We start from the raw sequence: 19,354 nt of genomic DNA, 5'->3' as shown, positions 1-19,354 counted from the left end.
ATGTGACTTCTAGGGATGATTTCAATTCTGAGAGTATGCGGAGCGTTGTGCTTGTGGCAGATCTTTTTTTGAGCTAGAGGAATTCCCTTTGCCATGTTTTACTGGATGCACATACATTATAATAGTTCAGTTTTTTATTCTAGAGTGAAATTAAATCTGGAGACTACTCATCTCAACTGGTTGAACTCGGTGTTGTGTTTTGAATTTGTTCAAGGTCTACACCGGGGAAGAAACACAGACCTGTTAGGAAGAACATTGATGTCTGATATTTTCAGTTCCAGAACCTTTGCCTGAGAAGCTGTGTTGAATTTATTTCCTTTTTATATTTTAAAAAAGGCAGCCTGAGCATTTGATTGTTTAAATACTGGGATGATGCACCTCTGCAGAGGCGTTTTCTTTTCATACTGCTTTCATTCAATAAGATGCGCATTTTTTCTGGATAAATGAACTCATATTCAGTAGTGCAATTGATGAATTCCCTTCTTTTCTTCCTGCTGTAACACTGGCAAGCAGTTCAGTTCATCCAGGTGTCAGTGCTTTTAGTTGTGTGATCAGAATTTTCTAATGAGGGGAGGACCCTGCAAGAACTGGTTTCAAATCACTTTTCAAGTTCTGAAAAAGAAAAAAAGAAGCGGAGCCATCTTAAAATTAACAGCTGGAATATTTTTTTTTTCTTTATGACACTTCAAAAGGGAAAGAATAGAGATGGATTTTTTTTTTTTTTGCTTGTACGAGTGAAAGCTTACACAGCTTTCCTCCCATTTTTCTCTGGTGTTCACCCCCCATCTTTACCATAGAAATGTAATTCCCCCTCTGACTTTCCTCTGAGGTTTGTTCTCTGTGACGCAAGCTTAGTTTGGTGGTCGCAATCTGATTCTGTTCCTTTCAGTTTTGCTCACTTTTCCCATGTCTCACCTTATTTTTGGGAACACTGCCACTGTTGATTAGTTTTAATGACCTTTTCAGCGAGATTCTTTGCTGTGTGTGTGAAGCCGAAGCGAGCTGAATGCAGAAATAAAGCCGTGCGTAGCGGCTGCAGGGTGCTTAGGACAGAGCTGTGCCTGCACAATAGCACTCCGCCCCAGCCCATGGAGAAAAAGCTCAAGTGAGATCTGCATTGCTAGATTGCAATTCTTGTTTTCTTCTAGCAATGGGGAGGAGAGGGATCGATCACATTTAGATAATCATTTGAATGTTTTGCTGAGGGCTCCTTTTTTTTTTTTTTAATTTTTCTGTGGAAATGTTGCTACCGGGAGCGTAGGGAATTTTTTCCCCCTTTTCTCCTTCCCCAAAATCCCAAGAAAGAAATGACAGCAGTTAACCATCCAGGCTTGCAGGATCATGGAGTAAAAACTCCGTATCTGAAGTGACTGGCTCCCGACCTTGCTCATTATCTGTAAGAGTCATGTCTATTTTACCTGTGATCTTGGAGAGAAAGAAACAGTGCTAGATCAGAACACCTGGATAGATCTGTTGCTTGAAATGCGTTGTTTTCTCTCAAAAGTATGCAGAAGCTGTGTTTCCAGCTACAGGATAGTTGTATGGCATTGAGTGAACTGGTGGGCATTAATGAGGTGCACTTGGACTGCAACGTTGGGATGTGGTGCTTCCATTAAACAAGTCTGATTTTTACCTAGTGAGGCGTTGGGCGGTTAAGGCAGGTGATGGAGTACATGTGTATATATAACTGTTTTACTAAATATAGTGCTCTCATGACTTGATCACATCGGTGCTGCTGCTCTACTTAACTGAGAGAGTAAAAAGTGTTTTGAAATGTGAATTGGGACAGGCAGCTACGTAATACCTTGTGTCACTTCTAGACAGACAGAAGTTCTCCTGACAAGGCTGGTCAGATACGGATACCCAGTAGCGTTACAGAGACTTGATGACACAAGAAGCCATACGAGCAAGACTGCTCAGGGCACTGATGCGTTTGTTTCTGCTCACTGGTAGTTTGGTGTGTAAAGTCTTATGACTTGAAGAGGTAGTCCAAGTTTACAGTAAGAAAAGCCTATTTTGTATTTATAGTGTCCTAGTGAGAAAGTTTTTGCCCTTCCGAAGTCTCTGTAGGAATAGAGTCTGTAAACGCATTACAAATTGAGATTGTAAACCGGGAGCGCAGTGCAGAACTGCAGTCGAATGCCAGAACTTAAATTTGTAGTAGAAACAGATTTTCATGTGCCTTTGCTTCAAAGTGGGGCATTTGGTATTTAAAACAGTGGTTGGAAACAGCCTTCCCTGGGTTTTCGGATGAAGGCAGTTAGATTGCCTTTCAATTGAGTAGCAATTCAAAGACACCCTCTACCTTCCTGAAGCCTGGAGTGTGAGATTAACTCTGGAAGAATGTGCTCCTCTCATTAGAGGGGTCTGACCAGTATGGCAAACTGTAATTCAAGGTAAAACTGAATGATAAGGGCACTTGCGAGCTTTCTTCCTGAGAAGCAAGCTCTTGGTGCCTGCTGCTGTGTACCAAGGCTACCCTAACAGTTAAATCTCAAGTGCGAAGGAGAAGAAATGAATATTCTTTCTGAACGCATGCAGCTTGATGGAGTGCCAGCCCTTCTGTAGAAATTGCTTGATGTTATAAAATAAATATTGTATTTAATGTGTTAGTTAATGTCAACCAAGGGGAAATTATATCACAAGGTAATAAACTGTTCTTTTATGAAGTTGCTGTAGTTCTGATTACTTTATTTGCAGAATGGAGAACCTGTCATTATAAAGCTTGGACAGTTTCAGCTTCCTTCAGCACTTGGAAACAAGCAGGGCTAATCCAGCAGCAACACTAAGTTCCCAGTTGCTTTTCACCTGAAAAAGATTATGTATATTCAGCTCTGATGTTCAAATCAGTTGAATGACTTTACCAAAGCAACAGATGGTCTAGGAATGCTATTACAATTAATTAATAGTTTAAAAACTTATTTTGCATGTAAATCTTGGGGCTCTAGTGTGCCTGGTCACCAGGATTCTGATGAAACATGACAATAAATAAGAGTGAAAGAATAAAAGCTGGTACTTAGATGAATAGGGATGGTTGAAAACTTCCTTTGTACCACTGTAGAACAGTACTAGCCATGGCAAGAGGTAGGATTTTATCTTTTCCAAATCAGAAGTTTGGTGTACTCGTGGAAATTTGCTGAAAGCCGGAAGGTTCAGCCTTTCAAATGGCACAATAAACCAACGGCCTTGGCATTGTCTTCCTGCTTTCCAAGTCAGAGGCTTCAAGGTCTCTGAGCTTTGATCTTGGAGCCAGTGCCTGAGAGGCACTGCCTATTGCAGGAGTATTGCAGCTCTTGGCGTCTAGCCATCATCACCAAATTTTAATTTTATTGTTGTTTAGGGATAATTTCATCTCAACTGAAATTCCTTGAGGGGGTTTGTTTCATAAGCACGAGCAGGATTTTTTTCCTTCTCCCTTGAACAAAATTCCACCCTGAGGTGTTGCTGTTTCTTGGCTCCATTAAGGTTGCGTGCATTTACTTTGCGCATATTCAGCTACAGCAATTTCATATACATAATGCAGTTGCTGTGTAAGGTTTTGGATATTGTTGGTAAGTGAGCAAGGAAGTGAGAAAACCAATTCAACGTGGTAAATACCAGGCTGTTAACTGGAAAGCAAAGAAATAAGATACGAAATATGTAACAAATTGAACAGTAATACTGTTTTGGCAACTAAATTGTGTGTTGACACAGCAAGAAAAAAATGAGATACTAGGTTCTGTAACAAGGCAAAACAAAATGAAAAAGTCTGGAAAATAAGGGTTGATTACCAAGTAAAATATTAGCATGTTGCTGCTAAATATGATAATCTGAGTATCTTCAGAGATCTGAGGTTAGAAATTCATAGATTTTTCACCAGTCTATACTGCTTCTAAATAGAGTCTTATGCAGGTTTCCAGGTTGACATGTTCCTCAGTTTCTCAGCGTGCGGGGCTTTGGTTTGTTTTCACTTTTCCCAATTAAAAACAGAAACAAAAACCCACCCCAAACACCCCCACCCACCCACTCACACACACTTCCTTGTCTTGTTGGGTGCTTGAGATTTTAATGCTTGGGAAGTATTTTGTGATCGTTAGATGAAATATACTAAATGAATATACAGTGTTAGATTATGAATTTTTCCCATCTTCCCCCAGTACTTCAACTAACATTAAGTACTGCTTGAGTAAGTAATCCTTATCTTTTACTACTGGGACAGTGTTATTTTTAACTGCATATAGCTCCACACGCGAAGGTATGTTCCTTTACTTTTCCTGCCCAAGAAATAGCAAGTGTCTTGAATTTAGTTTTTAGATTCTGATTTTTTTTTCTGAATCTCCAGTCTGTTTTGTGTTATTCAGTATTCAATTTGTCATTTTCATGGAGCATTATTCAAGCTGTAATAACCCTTTGCAGCATTTGGCTTCTATTGCACTATCTGCTCAGCTTTCGGCTCTCTGACTGCTGTCAAATATCTGCATTATGATATTCAGTTAGCTTTTGATAGTGTTTTTTGGATATTCTGGAGCTGATAGCGCTTAGTAGTAACCCAGTGCTGATGACAGGAATCTTTTGTTTTAAATTCTCAATAATAACTAGTAAAAATAGCAAAAGTATGGCTACCAAGAAAGCTTTGATTCTGTATTACGTCAGCTTCCTGAAAAAGAAATGATATCCGGATAACGAAGCTATTGTACCAGTGGGCTTTTTTGACTGAGTTAGTAGTGAATGCTCTTAAAACTATCCTTCATTGTTAACCCTAGTCAGTTACTAATACATGAGGATAGGTAAGTGAGGAGTCGCTAACAGTGCATCACAAAAGGTAATTAATTAGCTGTGAGGAGGACTTGGTGTGCTCTTCCCAAGTGGCATTCATAGGCTGCCTGGTGTGAGCTGCCGCTTCTGTGGAACGGTAGTAACGTATCTGCAATATCATAATCGGTTGCTGTTAAAAAGAAAGTGATGTCAAATGTTCACTCTTGCCATTTCAGTATAGAAAGACAAGATTGAATAAATTGAGAGGAAATGAGTCAGTCTTTGTTTAAATATCCATTAGTGAAGGGTGCACAAAGCCTTGCCATGAGCGAAGCTGTTCCCTCTACTTTCTTTTTAGTCTCCTGGCCACTCTAAAATAAACACAAAGGAGGTTTTTAGATGCTGTGGAAGTTGCATCATGCCAAGACGAGGTAGATAGACTCTTCGTGTGATTTTAAAGGAGGTATCGGGGAGATAAGAGTTCTCTTGGTACAAAAAGAAGTGTTGTTATCGATACATGGCAAAACAATGTATAGTTTTTACAGCACCATTTAACTGAAGCTTCTGGATTACGCTGAAGCCATAGGTCTCAAGGCTGCTGTCTTCATAAGCTTGATTTGACAGTATGTGATAAGGACGTGGTTCCTTGTTTTCATGCTTTATCAGATTTGGAAAGCTTAAGTAAACTCCCTGGCTGTGTTTGAGACTACTTGACAGTCTGTCCTCTATATGTACCAAACCTTCCCTCATTTGGGGGACAGAAGTGCTATCTAATCCTGTTTCTATAAACAGTAGTGTACCCAGCTCTGTCATTCAAACGGTAGCCTTTCTTTTTCCAATAGCAGTAGTTGGTGTGAGAGGGATGGAGAGGCCAAAAAAGGGAGGGCTTCCAGCCCACAAACCTCGAGTTGGTGGCCCTTATAGCATAGGAAGAACTGATACAGCAATTCCACTCTGTTCTTCTGCTCCTTGGTGTCAGCAAGTCAATCTCTGTATGAAGATGTGCATGTAAGAAAAGCTGCTTGGGCAGCATTTCATTCTTTAAGAGCCATTCTTACCTTCTGGAAAAGGTTGCAAAGATGGGAATAGCTGTTGGCCGCTTGTTGGGCCGTGCTGTTTTTATATTGACTTTTGAATGGACAAATCTTAGAAGAAGAAATAACGAAGCAATCTGGTAAAGTATCTTTGGCATGAGAAGATATTCGGCTTAATTGCTCCCAGTTCTGATTTCATTTTTGTAGGCACTAGAAAGTCTAGAGTTCTTAAGTTGGTTTGACTGGGAAAGGATATCAGAAACGTAAAAAGAGGATGAGAATTTAGAGGGCTCTTATGACTGTGGTGTGGATGGTGTTTTCTATATTCGTATATCTAACATAGCCTTTTAGTCTGTATCTTAAACCCCAAATACCAGAGCAGTTACCTGGTTTTTGTAGCAACATTTCTGGAGACGTTCTTTGAAGTTTCCCTGAAGTATTCCCAGTGGATGTTCACAATTAAGAGAAGTAAATACTTGGAGACAGAATACATAATCTACATAGTGACTTTGAGGATAGAAAGCCTCTAAGTAGAAAGGTGATTGCTGTGCACATCACAGGAGGAAGAAGACTCTGCAAGAGTTATTTATACAATATATGCATTCCCTTTCTGAAAGCATATGCCTGGAAGCTGCACTAACAAAGTAAACAGATGAGATTTCTTTTTAACTTTAAAATAATAACGCTGCTGCCTCCAGTCAGTGTCATGATGAATGACTTTTTTTATGATCTGTGTGCTGGATTAATGCAGTATGCTTTATTTTGGTTGCTTTATAAACTATTTTTTTGATGACTGGTTCAAGTATGGTATATGACTGTACTCTGCTTGTTGCCCTAAATGTTAAGTATTATCTTTATTCTAGAAGTGCCTTTTCTTCAGAAGATGTGCTTAGCACCTGATTCTCCAGTATGCACGTGATAAAATAACTTAGGACCAGTCTGCTAAGGAGTTAGGTTTTGACTGTTCTGCCACTCGGTACCGTCATGATAGATATTAGCTGTCTATAGTGTTTTCTATCCATATGCTTGAAACATTCTTCATCCTACTTTTGGCTGAGATTGTCAAAATCTGGTTGTTGGGACCATTTGGCTTAAGCAAGAGGAAATGTTCTATAGGAATTGAAATGTGAAACTATTACATGAAAGCCTTTTTAAACTTTGTTTCTTTAGTGGTGTGTCTTTGTTTCCAGGCCCCTGATTAATTTTCTGAAATCTTGGTTGATTTCAAGCAGTTTGACAGAAAAGCAGATGTATTTAGAAATTTTTCTGCAAGTTCCATGAAACTGAGTAAGGGGAGGAGAAGGATCCTAGGGTTGGAAGACAGTAGGATGGACTCATGACAGGCATTCAAGAGTTAACATTATTAAAGCTGTCCTTAAAAACTTCCTATACAAGAAAAAATTCAGTCAAACGTGACATAATGAAAACTTAGCAGACAAGCCAGCATTCACAGGATGATACATTTAAGTTGGTCAAGACTGGGTTTGTGTAGAATAACAGTAACTCTAACATGTTTATGTATACTTTGTTTTTAACATGGTAGGAGTATTCTCAGAAACAGAAGTCTCTGTAATCGTTACTATTTTTTCTTTGCCAACTGTGAGATCTTAAATGCTTTCCAGCATCAAGTTAGATACTTGCTACTGCAGTTCTCTTCAGGTATGTATGTGTAAGAGCTTTGGGTGGCAAAGGTAAACTTCTTTTTGCGAAGAAGCGAGTGTGGGAGCAAACTAGATCCTGTAGAAGGCAGTAGACATTCTGGATTCAGTGCTCCTACTCTTCCCAAAGTTCCTTTAGTTTTAGTCTCAAATATTTTAGATTTCTATAATTAGTACGCTGTAAATATCCTAGTGCTGTCTGCTTCGTATGTGTGTAACACTGTCAGTATTCAAAGTGTTTTATAAATGTAATTAATAGTCAGAGGCACTCCTGCTGCACAAAACAGATTTGATTTTATCTTCAATTGCTTAAATTGCTCTTTAAGCTCTTTACTTCCATCTATTTTTGCTTCTACTTAGTATCCGTAATCTGAAATACATTATCTAGCTTGTAAAGTTGACATAATAGGTACAGGTTCTGCAACTCTGTAGTGGAATTTCCCCCAAAATTATTTTTTTAAAGCAGAATGACTTCAGGAAACACAGTTCTTAATTGTACAGAGCAAGCTTCTGTTAAACAACATTTCTGCTGGTTTTATTTCATGATGTTTCCCAGATTACCTTACGGGTGGCGTAGTAGGCTATCAGTCATTTTAGACTTAAGTTCCATACATAAAGGAAAACCTACAAAAGTAGGAAGCCTCTTTTCTCTTTCCAGACAAAGGGGCAAAATATACGATCTTAAAGGGATTTGGGGTTAAAAATCCTAAACTCAGCATGCATTTTGGCTTAGTTCTTAAGTTTGATAACTGTGAAGGAATCTCACATTTTTTTTGTACGTCAGGCAAAACAGTTCTTAATAGATGCCTGATCTTGTGAGGAATTTGTACAGGTTCTAAAGCGGTAACATGGATTCCTGCCTTTAACAATAAAAATGGTGGCAACGTGAGAGGGAATCTCTTAGAGCACAGCGACAGCTAAACTCCGCTATGTCCGTGGCTGCACTGGCAATCTGCTAGAGCCGTACTTGTTTGTCAGTTAGGGTATAAACATGCATGTTTGCATAATTTGCATAGTCTAATTGCACATTTGGATTTTGAAATAAGATTAGCATTGTGCAAGCTCATCAAAAGACACATGCTTAAGAAGTAGACGCTTCATAGTGCTATTTGAAAAAAGAAAGAAAAGTGGTGTAAGCTGTACCCGAACTCCAAGTCTTTATATTAATCCCACCTTTTTTTGTTCAGATGGAGAAGCGATCTGTTCTCAAATTAGAGTAGTGAAGTAACGAGAAGAGTGTTATCAAGAAGTTATGCTGCATTATGGATGCTACTTTCTGCACTCTGGAAATAGTGTTCTGTAGGTAGACATTTATGTTGTCAGAATATGTAAATCAGTAAGGAGACAGGGTAATTGCCAATAAGGGACAACTTAAGATCCCTATGCATTAGAGGTCTCTTATGGAATTAACTTAATGATTAACTATTAATAATTTATTGTGATATTGACACACGACTGTCTGTATGCTTTGCAATCTCATTTTATTACAAATATTATTGGCAAGCATTTTCAGTATATACATCACAGATTAAAAATCCACAAAGGAATATCTAAATTGCATGCATGTAGTTGCTGCACAGTACTGAGGGGAGGTGGTGGTCTAGAGAGAACAAAAAAGATGCTTGAGAAAAGTGCAGTCTGCAGTTATGAATTATTTCATATAAGTATTGCCTATGGCATGGATATTTAAAGAGGGTGAAAAGCCGAATATATTACGAGTGCTAATATTAACTGCTGTTGGTGAGCTAGTGGAGCATGCTCAACCAATTTAAAGCGGAGGAGACCAAACTTGGAAGTCTGTCTCAGATGCACCCTGATGTTGTGTTTTTTTTTTTTTTTGATAACTGAGTTCTAGCCGCTTTGTGTTTTGAAGAATTAATGTGGTGATTCCTACTGTAAGTAACGATAAACCATTTGGGGGGAGCTGGTGCTTTGGAGCAGTGTGCGTGGAGTGGTCTTGCGTTCTGCTGGAGGGATGCAGGCGGTATTCGGCTGTGAGCTCGCCCCGCAGATGGCGCTGGTTATTTTGATGCTCTCTCGCTGCTGTCCGAGCAGGAATCGCTGTGCTGGGAATTCTGATTGGGCTGTGTATAAAATGTATGCTTTTCAGGTGACTACTGGAAGCCAGATGTTTTTTGATAAGATTTTGATAAATGTATTGGGATCCACCGAGAATAAGATTTAACATGAAAATAAATAAAAAGCACCCTGGGGAATAATTCTATTGTGTTTATATTCCTTAGTTCAGAGATTTATTTATTTATATATTTTTGCTCTGTTCCTTCTTTCTACCTCTCCTTAATAAGAGCACTGGACAATTTATCCCCATGATGAAATTATATGAAATGTTTTCTGCCCTTTTTTGAATCCCAAACCTTCAGCAATGCATATAGCACAAGTGAATTTTCAAAGGAAAACTCTTTGAAGTCCTTTTTTCTTTTTTCCTTCTTTGTGTCTATCTCCCCCTTTCTCCATCTCTCCCCCCTCCTTCTCTCTGTCTGTCAAGTTCAAGAGCAGCTCAGATGCCATGAATTAAGTGAAGCACAAAAGGGGAAAAGGAGACCCTTTTGAAGAACAAAGGCCTCCCATTAGGCTGCCGTGTTCTTTCTCTGACCAAAATTGCTCCCTACATGGTTTTTATTGCTGTCCACATGCTTGGCACATAAGGTAAATACAGTAGGACCCTCGTTACCTCACACTCTCTCTTCCTCTTCCCTCTTCAATAAATGTTTTGTCTCTTTGATGTCCCTAGTAATTCTTATACTGATTGTTCCCACCCTCATAAAAGCCCCAGGGGTAGTCATGGTGGTGGATAGCATTAGATACTGTGTAAATGCTTCCAGAAAAGAAGACAAACTGCAGCCAAAGAATTTATTTCAGGTGGAAGAGAATGGGAAGGAAATACAGATGTTTTCTTTTCTTCTTAACATGTTGTCTCTGTGTCCCTGCTACACTTGTATATCTCATTGAAGTTCATAATTTCTTCCTGTTTATTTCAAAAAGGAACAAGAAAATAGGACTAAATCAGAGTTATGAGGAAATGCATGCCACAAGACTTTAAAGGTATAGAAATATTTTCTTAAGCCTTCTTGATTTATTTTTGTTTATGTTTTGGACAGCTATTTGTTCCAGAGTTTTGGTGAAAAGTACCCGGTACTTTTCAGTACCAGCAAAAAGTACCAGTAACCTGGACAGGTTTAATATTTGAACTTAATCAAGTCACACTTAAAAATAGCATCGAAAAGTATCGAGCATATGCAAGAAAAACTTTAACTAGTATAAAATGTTGTACATTAAGCCTAAAACAGCCACTAAACTTTCTAGTACTTCAATGATAAAATTTCCTATAGTTCCTAAGACACCTTTTGGGGAGCTGATTTTTTTTTCATGTTTCAAAAACTCTGCCATAAATAATTTGTATGGGATAGCATAATTCATGCCTAAGTTGTATGCTTTACAATTTCCAGACAAGTGTTTCCTGGAATTTGTAATTGATGTTCTCCCAACTTCTGCTTCTTCACAAATAAATCACTTTCAAGCATATTTATTTGGTTTGAGATTTCTGTTTGCTTTCATCTCTTAATTCTGTATTTTCACTGACAAAGTATTTTTAGTAGTTTGTATAACACAGTTAAATATGTAATGATTAAAACAAAATACCATAGTATTTTTGTTTTGTTTTGGCACTGCTGTTTAATGCTACCACCTCACCTCACGGAGTATATGCTTTTATGAGTATATACTCTGGTAATTCCAGACAAAATGTCAATAGGGCTACTTCAAGAAGTAACAGTGACTTCAGTTGATTTATTTTGTAGATTACAAAGCAAGGAAAATCCACCTTTTCATGGCAAGTTTGATTTTTTTTTTTTCCTGTTGATCAAGTTGTGTAAGAAATCTTGTAATAAGGCATTAATTGTAATTAGTGAAACTTCACTCTACATGGGAGTAAGGTTTTACGCATCCACACAAGCACACAGCCCGCATCCCTGCAAAGGAATTGAATTCACTTTCCTGTCCGTTTGTAATTAGCCCATTTATATTTCTGCTGGGAGGGGGGCCGCCCCCCAAGTGAGGCTGGCATTTAATGTACTTGCACTACATAATTGGCTTATTTTGATTAATATTTTATGCAAAATCCATAACTTCAGGTGTTCTGGTAGAATACTGTGTAGGTAGCAGTAGCACCTTCTCGTGATAAATGTGGATGCTGTGATTAATAGTGGTGGCTATAGCTGCCTGAGACTGGAAGATGAACCTCTGTTATGTCTGTCTTCTCCCACTTGCTGTGCATCGTTTGTCACTAATTAAAAACCTTGTGTTTTCAAGTTCCATCAGATTATATCACTTTTTTCTGTAAGAACACACAACATACATCTGAAAAGCCAGCTTAATTGTTCTGATGGAGCTCTGCTTCTCTACTCAATATTTAAACTCCAGAAGGGACCATTATGTTTTTTTTTTTAATGATATGTCTGTATGAGACAGGCCTATGGACTGAATTTTATGAGTTTTATCTGGTAACTTCTGTACAAAGCCTAGTAACACATAGTAGAAGTAGGGACTTTTCCTGTTGAAGCCTTCTTGAAATAAGTGATAAAATAACATACTATCAAGAGGCTTAGTTTTAATTACGCGAAACAGAGTTCGTTACTTACATGAACTACAGTGTCCAGTGCCTTGAGGTAGAACCTAAGAGCGGAAAAGACTTCTATTGCTGTTCTTGAAATAAGCTGAATGTTTTTAAGAAATGGTGATGTTTTCAGGAGGTTTTTGTGCCACCATGCTGATGCTCGTAAAACCAGATTTGACCTGAGATCCATGCCTTAGCTTCAGAAGGTACTGAATGTGATGTGGAGATAGGAATCTTTCAACCAGCTGAAATACAGCTGTATCTCCTATTATGAAAGTTGGGCCACAGGACAAGTGAATCTGTGGGTTTTCCGATAATTCAGGTGGATTTGAACCTAACACTGTGCTCTGACTGCTTCAAGAGAGATCCTGCTCTTCTCTGCCACCAGTTGTGTACTTCTGCCTGTTCTGTTATCTGCTGCTGACCTGATAAGGCTGAAATGTATCCTCCAAGAAAAGAAGAATCTTATTCAGTCAGAGCAGCAATCTCTGCTATCCTCTTGACAACATGCGTCTCTGGAGTTGATAGGGAACTGCAGGGATGGAGGGGGAAAAGGTTTATATGGCAGCCCCCCATGCTTGAGCCAATGGTGCAATCACACGGTGCCATAAGCAGGTGGCCATCCCGTCACCAAGTGCCTTTCTAGCCTCCATGCTCTTTTCCTGTTTGTTTTTGACCTAAACCCCTGTAACTTCCAGAAAGAGACTTTTAAAAGAGGTTTTTGGGTTACGTTCTTTTTTACAAGGGCTGTGTTGACAGTAAGATTGTCACTTTGCCGTTACATTTTCAAGATCTCAGCTTTCTCGCATGTCTGTGGTGTCCTGAATGCTCCTTAGTACTAGTGCCAAGCTGCCATATGTGACTCAGCCCTACAGATTGAATGTTTGGTACTGAGATTAAAAGGGCTTTCTATATCTATAACTCTCTCCCACAGTTGAAAATGGAATTTATTTCTTTCGTGTTGGTGCCACCAGAAGTTTCTCAGGTTTGTCTTCATTTTGAACTCTTAGTCATTCAGGAAAGGCTTGCTTATCACAGCTCTGAAATGTGAGGTTGGTTATTCTAGTCATTGAGATTCTCACGGGGTCAGTCCAGGATAAATGATCCATTACATCATCTACTCCTTCCCAAAGGGCTAATATTTCTTATTAGATTCCTGGTAGAGCTTTGAAGCTGTATAACTACTCTCATTCTCATCACGCAAAATGTAAAATTTATTAAGTTAAAACAAATGAAATTTTCTGCTGCTTATTCTCCGGTTTGCAGACAACAATAAGCAAGACTCCATGCACTGTGAACTGTAAGCTTTCTGAATTCTCTGCCACTTCAATGGACTCTTTTTTACTAGCTTGCTCTAAGTTATAATATGGAGATTTAACTTGTTTGTTCTACTTAGCTTTTTTTTTTCTTTTTTTTTTTTTTAGGCAGCAGCATGAAATAGGAACTTTTGGGAAGTTTCGGAGTTGCTTGGTGGATTTTGAATGTTGCGTAAAACCTGCTAGGTTTATTACTACTCTGCTCTGAGTTGTGTACCTTACACTTGAGGTTTTCCTTGTTATGGGCAAGATAAAATGTGAAAATAATTAGAAATAGGTGTAGCAACAGTTCAGCCACGTTTGGCAGAGTCCCCCTCTGGTGAATTTTTTGTGCCCTAGTGCTTTAGGGAAGGACTATCTGTGTGTTCTGCTATGATAGTATGGACTTCTTGACTAAACATTAGAAGAGAGGAGATTTAGGACTTGGCATCCAAACAGATTACCTCATGGTAACCACTTACTCTGAAGGACATACAGTAACTGCGTACAAGTACTTGGTCAACATCGTTTTGACTGCAGTCTGCTTTTATGGAGGACAAAACTGGTCTGAGCTATTCTACGTATCTGTTTAGCACACAGCTGTTTAGCACAGGTTATTGACATGTTATAACTTGTGGTACTGGAGACCTGGCTTTCTTTTACATGCCATCCTCTATCAGATCAAAGGAATCATCTTCTGTGTACTTCTGTTTCTGGAGTCATCAGGAATATTAAGACAGGTTCATCGCCTTGTCTTATTGGCATGGCAGTGCTGGCTTTTGACCCTTGTTCTGGTGGCTTTTTTCCTCTGTGTAGCTTTGGTCTTGCTGTTTTCCTATAGCATCCCTTCCTCCTTTTTATCACTCACACATTTTTATTGTTTGAAATGGAGACAGTGGCATCAAGTCCTGGAGCTTTTAGATGTAACTGATAAAATTAGTCCTGACTTAATCTTGTCAGTTTGGGTTCTTTGTCTCTAGTCGCTTGAATGTCTGTTCTCAACAGTTTCTGGCTTTTTTTTCAGGTCTGAGGAGTCTCCAAAATAAAGTCAATGTATAATCAGCCATCTTAATTCAGATTACTGGTGTCAAATCCAGTAAGCTATTTTTTGAAGATTGTATGTTTTGTTTTAAAGTGAAACCTAGTTGTTACTTCTCACCAATACCAAAACAACAAAACCCCACACCAACTGTAATTTTTAATCTTTTATGTTTATTTTCCTATCTACTCTCATTGACCCAGTCTAGGCTATTCTTGCTCTTTCTGATCTATTTGATCTCACCATCATTCCACTTTCTGGTGCTGCACATCTGAATGTGGAAATTTTTAAAGACTTTATGCTCAGAACTATTTCTAGCTGATTTTCTCTGTTCTGGGATTGGAATCAAGCCATATATCTCTGTTTTAGATCATTGTCACTGCCATATCTGAGAGCCTCGTGATCCTTCCTCACAATATCCTGTGAGGCAGGAAGGATTTTTACAGATAATAACTGAGGCACTAAGGGCAAGTCCATAAAGGTATTTAGATATAGCACTTCTCTTGTGTGGAATTACTTTGTTAAAAGTACCATCAGGGTAAAATTGGTGCCTAATTATCTCCTGTGGATTTTCTTGTGACTTGTCCGCACATTAGAAAAGGGGAGGTCTGAAACCAGGTCTCCTGTGCCCGAAGTTAATATGGTGAGCATAGTATTTCTTTCTTCATAGACCAGGATTTTCCACTTCTAGGAATATTAACCCTTCCATTAGAATTTCATGCTAAAAGCAGCAACAGTAGTGAAGAAAGCCATGAAATCTATATTTTGATCAGATATGTTCCTTTTTCTGCTTACCATGACAGAGTAGTCTATACAGAGAAATAGGACTACTGCCATTATCTTAACTCCTTTAAGTTAGATCCTTTCTTCTATGTATCTATCTGCCTAAACCTCATTTTAGTCCCTGGAAAGTCTGTTGCACTGACTTTTGGATGTGTATGTAGTGATTAAAACTCAGGGAGATCCTTCTCAACAGAAGGCTTTAGAAATTCTCAATAGAAGGCTTTAGATGTGGAGTACTTCTTAAAGTACAGTCCTAAGCTGTCACCTAGAGAGATGTAAACTGTCTCCATTCTGATTTACTTTCAGGGAAGATCCCCCAACCTCAGCTTCCTCCCTTCATTTCTGTTCTAAAACATTTATTTATATGAATGTATATTGTAATACTGTATTGAAGTAACTTTGACTGTTTGTGGTGAGGTCAGGGGTATTGTATCAATTGCTTGCACTTTGGAGTTGCTACCAAGATTTTGCAATCTATACGAAAGTACCAGGTCTTCCTCATCTGTTTCTGGGCATAGATAGTATCCACAGCGGAAGAGAGCAGTCCTGCAGAACATAATTTTACATCAAAGCCCCATGAATACTTCTGATATCACAGAATGGTTGAGGTTGGCAGGGACCTCTGAAGATCATCTAGTCCAACCCCCTGCCAAGCAGGATCACCTAGAGCACGTTGTGCAGGGTGGCATCCAGGAGGGTTTCAAATATCTCCAGAGAAGGAAACTCCACAGCCTCTCTGGACATATCTGTACTTGGATAGCTTAATTAACAGAACGAATTACTATTTCAAATAGATCTACATTTCCCGCTGTGTATTAACATACAATGTAAGAAAGTAGAAAGGAAATGAAGCTGTCGTGCTTGTGGCTGCTTATCAACTGTTACGTGTAAGCGCTCAGCTCTCCAAGGGAGGCATGGGCATGGCCCAACAGTTCCTTTCCCCAGAAGATGTAATTTTCTCAGCAGAGAGAACACAGGTTTCCTAAACAGAGAACCACTGCTGACAACCCACTTTAAAAATAAAAAATTACAGTTAGTGAGTAAAAACCTCTGTCTCCTGGCTCACCGGTGCGCACTGAACACTTGTGTGATCCGAGGTACTGAGAGGTAGTGCTCACGGTTGTGCTCACCATTAGGAGCGATGCGTATGCTTTCTCTGTGCGGCCTTTCCAAGAGGCCATTCTGCTTTTTCCTTTGCTCGTCTTGTAGCCACAGCGAGGCATTGCTTTGTCTCAGCTCAGAAAATTGCTGCTGCTGTCGGCTGCGCGGGTTTGTTCTGCGAACGCAGGCTGGAAGTCTCAGGAGGAGAGCAAGGCTCGCAGTTCTAATCTCTCCCTGTGTTGCCTCTGGTCAGGCAGTGGATTGTTTTTCTGGTTTTGTTCCTCCGGGTGGCATCTGTCTTCAGGAAAAATTTCCTTACAGCGAAGCGTAGACTGATGCTGAACTGTGGGTGTCTCAGTATTGCTGTTTCTGACTGCTAGGCTGAATTAATTATGTGAGCAGTTATAATGTAGGTGCTTGAGATGTTTGTGGCTGTGCGAAATGGAAGGGTTGCTCTTAAATTAACGTTTTCCCTTCGTCTGCACTTTTATTTTCTGTTTTCTTGTTTTTACTTTTTTTTTTTTACTTTTTTTTCCTGAATAATAACGTTTTATATTTCAAATGTATAAAATTGTTTTTGTGCCACTTGGGATACCTTTTGTATCTGCTAATGCCTTTTGTGATCTTTTTGTCAATATTAGAAGTGTTTCATGTGCCTACACAGCACTTCACTTCAGTCTTTAAAGCTTTACCTCGCTGTGACTTTCTAGTTGGATATTTTTGTTATAAACTAATTAACTGTTTCTTTCTTGCTCAAAATGATACATTTTAACTCTGTAATTCTTGTGGTATTTCTTGAAGGTTTGTCTTAAGTTCCTGTTTCAAAGGACTGATAAACACTTATTTAAAAGATTAAGGTGAAACTCTTGGATGCACAAAATTAAAAATGTGAACAATATAGCCATACACAGCCAGATGTTGCAGCATCAGCACAAACCTGACAAAGCCTAGAAGGGATTCTGCTCTTGCTAGGTAAAGACTTGAACAAATACATGCGACTCGCAGTGCTCCCAAAGGCCAAAAGAAATGAATTCTCTCAAATCAGAGTGTGATTTCTCTGGAAAAGTTTGCTCCACTGAGAACACCTTCTCAGCATCTCCAGGGACTTAAAACCATAAAGGTCTTTGGTTTAAAGCAAGCTGGAGTTTGCACAGGGCAAGGGTGGAGAAAAAATTAATCCAATGAAGACTGCAGAGCCATGGGTATTTTGTTTCTTGGAGAAAACGTGCATATCTGGTTGTGTTCTGTGCTAGCAGAGGTATCTTGTTTTCTGTTGAAATGTACTGGTAGTAGTAAAGGGAGAGCTTTAAATGCTCGCTTCTGATTGTTTAATTTTAAGAAATCGAGGTTTTCTGGGCTGGAATAGTGATGTATGCCATTCATACCTTTAAAACTTAAGTTATTCATACTAAAAAAGACCCAACTCATGCAACTTCAAACAATTTTCCAAATATAAAACAAGTATATATTATACAGTGTTTGTACTGCTTTGCCTGAAGTAAGCTGCTCAGCAATTTTACGAGGCAGTTGCAGAGCAAAGTTAATAGGACTTTGGGTAGTCAGAACCTATGTAGGTATTAAGCAAAAAAACCTTAAAATGTTCCATTTTTGCTCATAGGGTGAGCAAATGACACAGGTTAGAAGTATGCTGTGTACAAATGGGCTAAATGCTATTAAAATAACAGAAATGCTACTTAGTGTTTACTGGTGCATAAAACAATGCACAATGTGTATATACTGTATGAACCGTAATGTAGCCTGCATTCATCATAGGTGGTAACAACAGTATTTTCTCAGGTGGAGAAAGTTGAACAGAGCCAAACCATTGTGAGGCAGATACTTACAGCATTACTGGGACAGCTTTGCCTCCTCTGCTCCTGCTACGTTTGTTTATGCAAGCTGTACTGGGGTCCAGGCTTTTTGGAAACGTGTGTGTTGAAATTGCAGACATTGTTTCTTCAAATGCGTTTTGAGCTTGTTTGATGTGCATCAAAGTTCAAAGTGGCAGTGCTGCTTTAAAATTAAAATGATTTTTTTTTTTTTGCATTTCAGCATGTGCTACTTAAAAAGGTGTGTTGCACCAAGTAACAGATGGCAGCTCTTTTATTCATTCGAGAGACTTTCCTGAGGAGGAACCTGGAAAAACGCTGTTTGTGGGATTTTCCTCCTTCATGGGGAAAGGTGGGGAAATAGTGAAGGATGGAAGTTAGGACTTGAAAATAGTTATTTCCCTGTCTAATTAAACTATTTTTCAGATCACTAGAGCTGTGGAGTCAACTGCTGTGTCCAGCAGATTTTGATTAAATTTGAGTAAAGCATTTCCCATTGTGCAAAGCTGGATCTCTGAGGCTTGTCTTCCTAGAGCACATGCTGTTTCGGTCCTAATTTCAAACATTTGCATTCGTTGCATCTCCTTTGAGACCTAGACATTTTTTCTTGCACCTTAACCTTGGTTTACAGTGCATTTATGATGCAAACAATGTAGATTTAAGAGTGACCTGTCCCGCAAGTTGAGGGTGAGTGGCTATGGACTACATATGTGGTATGTTACAGAGTGGGAGAGAAATTAGGAGATTTAAGAGCAGTGTAATTACGCCTTTACATATCTTCCAGGTGGCAGGGAAAAATTAACAAGAGGTTTTCTTTCTTTGGGAATATATTTTTATTGTTAACCTGTTTACAAGCTCTAATTTAAATATGATACTGAAATCATATACACTTTATTACCCTCAGTTTTACAGGATTTTTTTTTTTTTGGCAGAGGTATCCTTAAGCCTGGTTTCCAAAGAGAGTTGGGATCAACAGTCAGCATGATCAAATAATCTCGCCTCTTATAACTTTTCCCATCCCTTGTCCACTAGTTTACATTTGACAGGGGCATGGATGTCTCAAGGAGGCAACTGGTTTCTGAAGCGTTGTCTAGTAGGTGGTCAAATAGAAGAAATTCTGCTACTACTCTGATGAAGGGAAAGAATTCAGTAAGAATGAATCTTATCAATTATCAGAACATTAATTCAGGGAAGAGGTATTTTATAAACACGCTTATTGCAGGAGAAGCTCATGAAATCAGAACTCTG

At 38.9% G+C, this 19,354-nt stretch overlaps 1 protein-coding gene across 8 annotated transcripts in view; it reads left to right on the top strand.

Annotated features, from left to right (window-relative positions):
• Window positions 1-19,354, top strand: part of POU2F1 (POU class 2 homeobox 1) — a 117,132-nt gene that overhangs the window by 18,091 nt on the left and 79,687 nt on the right. The window contains exon 1 of one of the 8 annotated variants that reach the window (XM_035315246.1): window positions 10,430-10,489. The exons of the other annotated variants lie outside the window; for them this stretch is intronic. Coding sequence (XP_035171137.1) covers window positions 10,459-10,489 — 31 coding nt within the window. The 5' untranslated portion in view covers window positions 10,430-10,458. Of the gene's footprint in view, window positions 1-10,429; window positions 10,490-19,354 lie in introns of those variants that run through there. 8 annotated transcript variants of the gene reach the window in all.

The sequence above is a fragment of the Oxyura jamaicensis genome, chromosome 1 (genome assembly GCF_011077185.1).
Source record: "Oxyura jamaicensis isolate SHBP4307 breed ruddy duck chromosome 1, BPBGC_Ojam_1.0, whole genome shotgun sequence".
Taxonomy (NCBI): domain Eukaryota; kingdom Metazoa; phylum Chordata; class Aves; order Anseriformes; family Anatidae; genus Oxyura; species Oxyura jamaicensis.
Note: the sequence above shows the minus strand (reverse complement) of the source record. Positions and strands in the feature narration are given on the sequence as shown.